The sequence below is a fragment of the Sinocyclocheilus anshuiensis genome, unplaced genomic scaffold, assembly GCF_001515605.1.
Source record: "Sinocyclocheilus anshuiensis isolate Anshui unplaced genomic scaffold, SAMN03320099.WGS_v1.1 scaffold482, whole genome shotgun sequence".
In the NCBI taxonomy this organism is placed as follows: Eukaryota; Metazoa; Chordata; class Actinopteri; order Cypriniformes; family Cyprinidae; genus Sinocyclocheilus; species Sinocyclocheilus anshuiensis.
Window position 1 is genome coordinate 345,536 of NW_015547676.1, and position 11,395 is coordinate 356,930.

The 11,395-nt window shown below is 37.2% G+C and overlaps 1 protein-coding gene across 1 annotated transcript in view; it reads right to left on the reverse strand.

The window, feature by feature from the left end:
• Positions 1 to 259: 259 nt before the first annotated feature.
• The window catches only part of LOC107703021 (myeloid leukemia factor 1-like), a 17,811-nt gene continuing 6,675 nt past the window's right edge, over positions 260 to 11,395 (reverse strand). The window contains exons 4-8 of the mRNA XM_016505511.1: positions 5,637 to 5,714; positions 3,897 to 4,025; positions 3,655 to 3,814; positions 1,757 to 1,895; positions 260 to 362 (exon numbers count right to left, since the gene is read on the reverse strand). Of these exons, the coding sequence (XP_016360997.1) occupies positions 293 to 362; positions 1,757 to 1,895; positions 3,655 to 3,814; positions 3,897 to 4,025; positions 5,637 to 5,714 (576 nt within the window). The 3' untranslated portion in view covers positions 260 to 292. The remainder of the gene's footprint in view (positions 363 to 1,756; positions 1,896 to 3,654; positions 3,815 to 3,896; positions 4,026 to 5,636; positions 5,715 to 11,395) is intronic.

Consider the following 11,395-nt stretch of genomic DNA (forward strand, 5'->3'; position numbering starts at 1 on the left):
ATCACACAGTTGTGTTTCTCAAACACAAAACGAGAAACGTTTTTTTTTTTTTAAGTCGTCTTTCATGCATTTTTGATTTTGCAAATGTTTACTGAGCAAGGTTTTCATGGTGATTACTCCAGAATAAACAACATCGATAAGTGCATTACAGAAATGTGCTGAAGGACAACGGTTTTTGCTGCTGCTCAAGTTTGTGGTGTGAAACAGGCGTAAGAATACAGTATGAGGAAACTGCAGTATAAAAACACCAGCCAGTTGATTCCTGTCAAGAGTGTTTTATTGTGAACGAGCTTTAGTGCGTCTTCCTGCCCGAGCCTTTAATGTTGAGCTCATTATAATGGGTTTGATGTCCTTTGTCGTTTCTGTGAACACACAATAGTAACAAAACTGAGACATTATCATATTAAACAGGACAGAACTCATTTCAGTGCAACCCTATGTTCTCTTTAAAGGTGACCTTTGACGTTATAGTGTGGTGTAATATGGCGGTGCATCATGCATCAGCTGGTTTGCTCAGTTATTTAAAGAGCATTAACTACATGCAAGCCAAGCATTAGGATGACTCTGGATGAACCACAAATATTCTGTCTATCTGTGTCAGAATGGCAGTTATTTGATATTAGTAAGTTATCTAGAGGCCATGCATTACTGCTACTGTCTTGTCAAGATTCTTAACAGACTGTCAAGAAGAAAACAAGACTGCAAGTAAAGCAGCATGGCCTCTGTGGGCTTCCGTATGTTTGAAGATCAGTCAGTAGTTAAGGATGCAGATGAATCATGATTTCTCGTGGCGTTCGTTCCAAACTGACAATCTAATGAGACCCATGCAAAATATTTCATTCAAAAAAAAATATCTTTTCCTAATTAGGAAGTTTGTTTGGAAGGAAGGTTTTTTTAAAATGTATATTTACATTAAATCTACATATTTTTTTAAATAATTTTTAATATATATATATATATATATATATACTATTTTTTTATATGTCAATATATTTAATTTCAAGCTTCATATATCAAAGTATATTTCAAAATGTATTTCAGGAGCAAGAAAATACATTTACAATCTAATAGTTGCATACTTTTAGGCTTTATTATTATTATTATTATTTTATTTAAATGAGTTATGTTCACACGTTATAGACAATAAACTATTTTTTCTTCAAATTTTCTTTGAAACATTCACAAAAAATATATTAGTACAAAATATATTTGTTAAAATTAGTGCTGTCAAACGATTAATCGCATCCAAAATAAAAGTTTTTGTTTACATACTGTATGTGTGTACTGTGTATATTTATTATGCATATATAAACACACACATACAGTATATATATTGAAAATATTGACATGTTAATATATAAATATATTTAATATATAAACGTAACATTTTTTTAAAATATATGCACGCATGGGTGTGTATTTATATATACATAATAAATGTACACAGTACACACATATATATTATGCAAACAAAAACTTTCATTTTGAATGTGATTAATTGTTTGACAGCACTAATTAAAATATTTTAAAACATATTTAAGCAAATACAGTTTTTGCCTTTTATGTTTTGAAATATATTTAATAATCGTCAAAAACTCAAGTTTTTCACTATATTTTTTAGTGCCTTGCTGTTATGAGTTCTTTGACAAGTTAAGAAATCCTGTATCCAAAGAGCGCCGATTTATGGGCTTTGTACCCCAGTAGCATGTTTTGCGTATTTGTGATATATTTAGTGATTGTTTGCCGCTTGGCTGACCTGTGAGTGTCTCGTGGTGCTGTGATGGCCGCTCGGTGAACCGCTCGCTGTCTCGGTGCTTCCAGACGGGACATGGGCGCAGAAGCCTGGAACCGGGACACTTCTCTCTGCCATTCCTCATCGAAGGACTGGGCCTCCGCTGCGAAGACAAAACACAGCGTCACAAACAGCCTCGCTGTGAAACGACTTGAGTAGATGGTTGTTAGGAGGCTGCTTACTGTCCCAAATCAAACAGTCCAACTCAGGTCTTTATAAGCTTTTGTGCTATAGATTGGACTAATTTCCAGTCTGGGAAATTAGCTTTTTTTGGCCCACAGCGGCCTCGTTAATGTATGTAATTAGGACATGTTTGTCAATTGTCTGCAAGGTGAAAATCAGGGCCCGTATTCACAAAACATTTTATCGTACCACTAAGAGGTAAGTTGCTTTGGGTAAAAGCGTCTGCTAAATGACTAAATGTAAGAGTTCTTCTAAATAGCAGTAAAAGTTTTTAGCTAAGAGTTTTCGCTTAAGCTGCTGAGACAAACTTTACTAAGGAATAGAGAGAAGTCTGAAAGAGGAATGTCAGATACACCTAGGATGCCTTGAGGGTGAGTAAAACACAGGCTAATTTTCATTTTTGGGTGAACTATCCCTTTAAGCTCAGAGTAAGGGGGCGGGGCTGAGCTCGTTGCTATGGATGATGTCAGCAAGCTTATTAACTATGCACACAGTGATTGGCCGATAGGGGTCTCTGTCAGAGATTTATTCGTGGAAATATTGTAGGGCGCGATATTATGTAGCCATATTCAAATAAAGATTTAAAAATAAAAATGTTAATTGCCACATTCAAATAAAGATTTTAAAATGCAGGCTAAGAGTCACTAATAAAATAAGTAAATTGTCAGCCTCTTACATTCACGTAAACAATTAGTGAATATGCATATAAACAGCCTTTTAATTAACAAAGTAGAATAATCATGGCTGATAGTAAGATGTGCAAACGTAAAAGAAAACCAAACTGGACGCAAGAACAGCTGTTGCTTTTTGCACAGCTGATTAATGAAAACAAGAATATAATCAAAGGAGATAACCTCCAAAACCAAAGGCGATACCTTTTTAAAAGCTCATTATCGTCAAATATTTCTAAAATGATATGTTCCGAGGCAGATTGCTGGCAACAGCCATTTTAGGATAGTTTGTGGTTTGATCTTAGTGACTTAGGATTGTCAGCCTCTTACATTCACGTAAACAATTAGTGAATATGCATATAAACAGCCTTTTAATTAACAAAGTAGAATAATCATGGCTGATAGTAAGATGTGCAAACGTAAAAGAAAACCAAACTGGACGCAAGAACAGCTGTTGCTTTTTGCACAGCTGATTAATGAAAACAAGAATATAATCAAAGGAGATAACCTCCAAAACCAAAGGCGATACCTTTTTAAAAGCTCATTATCGTGAAATGTTCCTAAAATGTTTACGTTCCAAGGCAGATTCCCAGCAAAAGCTATTTTAAGATATGATTTGTGACTTAGGACTTCTTAGGTCTTCACTGCTCCTAACTGTTCACAGATTTAGGAGCTAGTTTTAGTGCTAAAACACTTTGTGAAATACTCTTAGAGCAAACATTTAGGACTGACAGCTATTATTTTTCAGAATTTCTCCTAAATTGGCGAGTTATGAGCTACTTTTAGCCTTAAGATGTTTTGTGAATACGGGCCCTGATTGCTTAGAAACGTCATATTTTGTTTTAATAGTTTACGGCTGTTAGAATTTGTTCAAAACTGATATGCAAATTGCTAAGTAATAAAAATAGCGATGACTGACTAAGCAAACGCCGTTAATGCATGAAAAGAAAAAGCATGCATTGAATGTTCACGTGACCAGAGAAACTGTCTCTTTAAATGCCTCCTCACTTTCATCCATGTTCTGGAAGTCCTGGTTGAGCTCCTTCTCTCCAGTTTTCCTGTTCTCTTTCCTCTCGATGACGTGGCCTCTGTCCTGGATGTGATGGGCGATGGACATCTTCTGCAGTCCGCTCTCAGAGTCCTTCAGACTCCTCCTGGTCTCCTTTATCTGAACACAGCACAAACCAGCAATTATGACACTGATCCGCAGGAGGTGCTGCGCGGTGTGAGTGTGTGAGAGCAGGACTCACTCCTCCAGGAGCAAAGCGCGTCTGAGACGAGGCCTGGAAGACTTTGGCCGGCTCATGTCCCGCTTTAGAGAACGTCATGACAGAGGAAGAGGAAAACGAGTGGCTGTTGGGGTCTGAAGGCATGTTCTCCTGCAAGAAACAGACTTGAAATGCTTCTCTCTCTAATTCACTCGAGTACTCAGGAGTTTCACAGTGTTGCCAACTAATCTTCAGAGAAAGTTGCTAAAGGAAAGTTGTGATGTCATTGCGTAATCACAACATCAAATCTCAGCAAAAACTATATTTTATATACGTTAATTTAGATTTGTTTGAAAAATGATATGCATAATATAATATTAAAATATGAATAACTGTATTTCAAATACATTGAATTATTGAACACTTACACATTTTTTGAATGATTACAATTTAAGTATTTTAGTAAACTAGTAAAACACATTCTCAACAATTATGCTTTTAAGCAGTGTATTAGTAGTTAGTTAGTATGCTACACTCTAAGAAGAGTCTGTAAACATAGGGGACAGTCTTCTCTGTTAAGTTAATATGAAAGAATTTTCCGTATTGGTTTTTTACCTGCATGTTAAATTATGCATTGTGTTTTCGGGTTACAGGGTTACAGTGGATAATGTCTTGGAATATTACTAGCATCTTTTCAATTTTTCTTACAGTGCACTAACTGATCAACAATCGCAGTTACAAGCTACTAACAATGTGCATCATAAATGAACAATTATTCAATTATTATTATTAAATTGAACAATTGCAAACAGCAGCTAAATTAATTCATGTGATGTGTGTAATGCTAGGCATCTGTGGTTTCCTCTTTTTGTGTAATTTAGATGGAAAATGTGTGCCTTTTTATTGTCTGAGTCACTTATCAAAAGTTGCTAAAAGTTGCCAAATAAATTTTAAAAATTGCTAAATTTGTTGCTAGGTGCTTTTGGAAGAAAACGTTACTAGGGTAGTCTGAAAAGCTGCTAAACATAGCAACAAAATTGCTAAGTTGGCAACACTGGTTTCACAACAAAGTTTATTTGTGATAAGTGCAACTTAATTGAAGATAAGAAATCTTTTAGCAATCAGAATCACTGAATTGCTTACAACTGCCATAAATATATAGTTCAGTCATGAAACTCTAGATGGCGCAGGCTGACGGGGTGTTAACGTAACTGATGATATTCAGAGAGTTAAGCGACTTGGCACAAGCTGATTGGTTCATGCTGCGTATGCAGCCAATGAGCTTACTGCCTTGCATTTATAGCTGGCTAGCATTCACTAGAGATTCCTGCAGCGCGCTTTCATAGTTCTCTGAAACCCTCCACCTTCCCCAGCTCCACCTGTATAGATCTGCTACGGGGTTATTTTATATGCTATTTGTGCAGCAGCAGCATGTCTTAAATACTCATGTCACCATATCACCGTATGCATTGGCAGTAGCAAGTTCCTGTACTTGCTTGCAGCAGCAATAATCTACAACTACAGCAATAACCAACAGCAGCAGCAATTCAGCAGCAGCGTAGCAGATCTGTTCCGCCAAGACCAAATACATTAACATTGTCATATCCATCACCATGCTGAAATGTTCCGAGAGTTGTCATGATTGAACTACTGATAACTATGAAAACAGCTCATTATAAAAACCCATTTGAAAAGTCCTTGCATGCAGTCAGTTTAATCATTCTAATCGGTGGAAGATGAAGCATATAAACTGATTGACACTATTAAAGAGGTCAGACTTACAACATTTCGATGCATGGCCTCCATCCTGTTCCTCATGCTGTCCATCATAGCCAAAGGATTGCTAAAGAAATCCAGCTCCTGTTGACATTTGTCACACACATTTAGTACCTTCACATGCAAGTGCATGAAGCATCCGGCAATTCAGAGCACTTTTACAGCATCTAGAGCCTGAGATGTGTGGGAGAAACTAAACTGTTGAACATGTTAAGCAGTCCTGTAGTGTGACGAATTACACATCAATGTGTTTCCAAACTTTTTACACATGGAGTTTGTATAGCCTAATTAATTAACAAAATAAACTACAAATTATAATAATAATTGAAAGACTACATGGAGCATTTGTTCATTTAAAAATGCATTTGGCACACCAGGACTATTGAAGTGAACTGCAAAAAAGGTATTTAAAAAATGTTTAAAGTAAAGCAGAAATTGTTACCTGTTACCATTGTTAAAATTTATTTTCTTATACATTCAAATAAACTATAACATAATAGCTTCATGGTAGAAGAAGCTTTTCTTTCTTATGAATGTGATTTTGTTCTCAATGTACACTTGATAGTGTTAAAAACTGTTCTTTAAAAAATAAAATAATATTACTGATATAAAAGGCCACTTTCACGACTGTTTATTAACTTTATAAGTAAATTTACAAGTATATGACAGAGACACGTTTCAAACAAAATGACATTAAAATATAGCATTTATATAAGTTACCATAAATGCTGGTCAGTGCATTAAGCAGTACTTTAACCATATTTCAAAGACAAAATACTATATAATTTCTAGGTGTGTCAAAAAGCACTCTTAAGTTCCATTTGCATTTAACAAAAATGCATTTTCATTTAAGTGCATGCAATTAAGCATCCAAAAACATCACATTTAGTTCACAATTTCAAAGTATATTATTTTATATTCTAGTACATTATTTCCGTAATAAGTACTCTTTTGAAAAGTAGAAAAATATTTACACAAAGGATATCTATGTTGTCAGCAACTTATAAATCATAGTAGTATCGTAGTTATAAATCATAGTAGTATATTCGTACAATATTGGCCAGAATGATACTACTATGATTTATAATTACAAAACTGTTTAAATGATCATTATGATTGGTTGACTGATTGATTGATTATTTATTTTTGCATTATAGTAATAAGAATACAATTTGCTAACGTTTTGAATTTTAGGGGAGGGTAGTTATTAACTGTCAAAAGAGAAAAATGTCACAAAATATAACTGCAAAATATAAACAGATTTTTGGGATTTTTTTTTTTTTTGACAGTTTTCATGAGATTCATCTGTGGCATCTCTATGGAAAAAATGGGAATACAATGGTAAAATGCATGAAAATGACATGGAGTTAAAGCCAACAAGTTCAAAGTCTTTATCTAAACATAGAAGAAACACACTTATAAGTGTGAAAACACAACTAAAAATTATGAGAACTGAAAAGCTAACTGAAAACACAGGGCTACATACAGTACACAAGGGCCAACACAGGGAACTAAATAGTGAACAGGTGCAACTAATTACAAACCATGGAGACAAACAAGCAGAAATCAGCACTGAACTACAAAGAAGCACAGAAACACAGGAACAAAATGAAAACTAAACACAACATATTCCTGCCAAAAACCTTTGTCTGTTTGAATGTTTCAGTAACTCTTTGTGCTGCGCGCTCTGAATGACTCCCAAAATTGGTAGCTGTCACCTCTGGTTATGGCGTCTAATAATGGAGAAGCAGCTCGAGTTTCTCTGAAGGTTTAGGACAGCACTGCCTCAGCAGTCGAGCCGTTTAAAACCATCATCACTCCTCAAGCTAATAAAGCCCCTGGAGAGCGCGGCTCGGCTGTCTGCTCGCCGTGTATTTCGGGTCAGACGGGTCATGTACGCTATTTTGGGTGGGCTGTGTTTAGAAGACACAGGCCTGAGGTCACGACCCATTTATGCTGCGTGCTATCACAGAAGAATGATTCGACAGACCCACGGGGGAAAATGAGGCACACAGGAGAGCTCTCAGAAGAGAACTCAGTTCTGGGAATGATCACGACGCGGCCTTAACACTGAAAACACTTCTTAGGTTACTCTGTTACTAAACGCCCATGTGACTCACAAGCTGCTGCACAACATTGCCAAATGTGTAATAGTATTTTATATGATCAAATGATGATGACCATGTGAAGTAAGCAACCAAAAGGGAAATGTCATAGTCCAACAATTGTTCACTTTTCACAAACTATTCTAGCTAACAGTGAATTAGTTTAGTTAACTGCAAAAACTACTCAAGCACACTATCCTGTCTGAGAATGTGTTACTCGACAGCGGTGATTTGTTCTGCCCATGGGCGACATTTGACTCTTGAGTCGGGGGGGGGGGGGTTCAGTTTTCCGTGTCACGTTTTTTTGGCTTTTTCCCGTGTGACTAGAAATGTGTGCGTTTTGAATTGTTGTTGCTAAAGGTGAGACCCGTGAGGGAAAAAAACACAATCAGTTGTGGGACTAGTCTGTCATACATTGCATACCATTCATTTTTTAACTTTCTACCGTCCGTTACTGGAAATGAAATGGTTGATATGTCCCAATCTCAATAAAGTTTATACGCTTTCAGTCCGTGAACTGGATCTCGCTCAGGACGCACACTGTCTGTGGAAGTTTGGCCAGGACCGGTTCCAGAAGAAATCACTGAGGCATTTTTGTCCTGTCCATTGCTTTGGTTATCACTGTGTCAATCTCTGATATTTCTAGAATGAATCCAGCATAAATATGCTGATGTAATTCTTGAAACGTTGCAGCATGTATGTGTCCGAAAAACGCAAGTTTCATACAAATTCGGAATGGATTATAGCCTAGAAAGCGCACTCCCATTATTATCACTAAAAGCATCACTCATCTCACTTCATTGCGATCTCACAAAGTTCCGTTATAATCAATGAAGCTCTCTAAACTACACAATGAATCTCTTATTTAGGCTACATCACATCTGCACTTATGAGATGATTCACAAGCGTGCAAAACTCCAAGGCTTTCAACGGTGAGTGAATTCTGAACACTCTAACATTTCTGATTGGCCACTACGGTGAAGAGATCAACAGATATGTCTGTGATTGGCTACATTGTTCAATGCCGCGAAAACACATTGGATAGTTCGCCAGATCTTTAACTGCTTTTGCTTTCATTCCGTACAACCGGGCCTGGGCTTGGCTAACTGCTCCAATTGCAGCGGGACTGACATCGGGGATTCCATGACTAAAAAATGGTCTAAAATTTTAGAAAAAGTTGTGTCCGCTCAATTGCGCTCCTTCCTGCAAAAAAAAAGATCTCTATGAAGAATTTCAGTCAGGTTTCAGGCCCCACCATAGCACAGAAACTGCACTTGTTAAAATTACAAATTACTTGCTTCTTGCGTCAGACCAAGGCTGTATCTCATTGCTAGTTTTACTTGATCTTAGTGCTGCGTTCGACACTATAGATCATGACATACTTCCGGATGCGTTTGTCGACAGTGACATTGTCGACACAATTCTTAATGTAGCAGAATACTGTTGATGTGTACTCTTCCAAATCCTGATTATCAAAGACATCCCAATAGGTTCTTTCGAAGCAGTCTTGGAGCTGAGAAGAGGCTCCTTCTGGCCATTTTTTCACAATCTTGGTAGTGGTGGGAGTTTTCCTTCTTAAAGGGGTGTATGCTGGGATTAAAAACACCGAAAGGTGGTCTGACTGTCCTAAATGAGGCAGTGGAATTGACCTGTAGCCTTTCTTGACATTTGAGTACACGTTGTCCAAGATGTAAACTTGACTTGACTAACTATATGTTTTTCCATGAATTGCCCCCCCCCAATATCGCCCATGGTTCTGCCAACAGCCATAATCCTGAAATATTCAGACAATCTTCCAGTGGTTTCTGACTGTCTCAAGCGTACTGAACACACAAACAGTGAGAAAATCTGCTAAAATCACAAGCTCCAATCTGATTATTTAGTCTCTCTGGCAGTTTCGAGTATGCAAACACTTGCAGTTTGCCTGTCAGTCTGTTCCAGTGTGGTATTTGGGTTGGGTGAGCACCAGTCTCGCATTTGGCAGGACAGTCCTGAAACTGAAAGCCACAGCCTGAATTTGGCTTACAATCATCCGACCTAAATGTTTCTTCTTCCAATGTATTTGTGTTTTTACAATTTATATAGCTAGGTGTTGATTTATATCTGATATTCTTAGGAAGATGCAGATATAATAGTGTTTATGTTGTTAAAAAATAAGATACATAAATTTGAAAGCATACATCTCTTGATGGTGCTGTATCATTTTGTTATGCAACAAACAAAATCCCCCCCCCCCCGCAAAAAAAAGAGCATAGTCTTCACTGTATAAATAAATACAGACGAATCCTTACAATTAAAGTTAGTAAAGTTATTCAGTCAAGAGCAGTGAGCAATTTTCTCTCTTTTGTTTTTTTGATTAACAATAAGGACACAGACAGAAGCATTAGGCTGCTGTCACTTTAAAGGGGTCATATGATGCTGCTAAAAAGAACATTAGGGGCGGCTGAGTGAGCAGCCGGCGGATCCGACGAAGGAGCGGCAAGCACATGTGATGACCCCGGGCTTCGTCCACGGTGAAAGCCGATCCGGCGATCCACAGCACTAAGTTGATGTATTCCCTCAGCGACCAGCACGGATCAGCTCTAGGCATGACGAAGCGGATATCGTCCTCTTTTGGAAGACCAAACAAAGTAGTTTCGCTTTCACAACGAAGCACACAGCGTCTTCACGCCATGGCGGCGGCGGCAACAATACTACAGCGAGAATAAAAGTTACAGCTTCTTTCTTTGTGTGAACATTTGGGCGGCGTTATGCCCAAATCGTGACATAGATATGTGGGGGCATGTTAGAACGAGCCGTTTTAGGTAGGTGTGGCTGACTCTTAACTTTTATAAAGAATATCTCTTTGGATTTGAGACTTTAGTCTTTGCAACTTTACAGATCTTCTTTATGCACCAAGAGCTTGTAACACTCCAAAGAGAAAGGAAAAATTGAAATCGCATCATATGACCCCTTTAAGACAAAATGCACAGATCCAGTATATTGGATATACAGTATACATATCCAGGTCCCTAGACTTCTGGGGGCCCTAAGTAAAACTTTGTCAGTCGGAAAAATATAGAAATTAACTAACAATTTAGTCTACTAAAAATAATTGTCTACTATACAGAAATTGAATGATAAAATGTAACAAAAAAAATCACTAAAGTTATTCAGTGAAGATCCTCTCGCTTTCGTTTGTTGTTTGATTAACATTAAATGACAGAGGCAGCAGCAGATTTTTTATGCTGCTGTCACTTTAAGACCAAATGCACAGATGTAATAGACCAATTATAGGTTTGTAAACATTCAGGATATGCGCGCATCATGGTTGCAGAAAACCCGGGAGAGATAGCCTTTACAGCTAGAGAATTCTAGAGGGTGGGATAGTCTTACAGAGCCGAAACAGGGATGACATTTTTTGTGGGCGGAGCCTATCTGTAGGCAGAAAATGACGGTTTTCAAGTGGCAGTCTATGGAGCTATGGAATAAAATAATTTTAAAAAGGTAAGTTTGATTTTATATTTCAAAATTCTGACTTTATTCTCGCAATTCCAAGATTATATCTCACAATTCTAATAAGGAAAAACAACTCGTCATTCTCTCTTTTCCCCTCGGCTCTTCTGGCTTTTTTCCCTCAGATTTGACAAACTCACTATTTTTGAGTTAAGTCGAGTTATA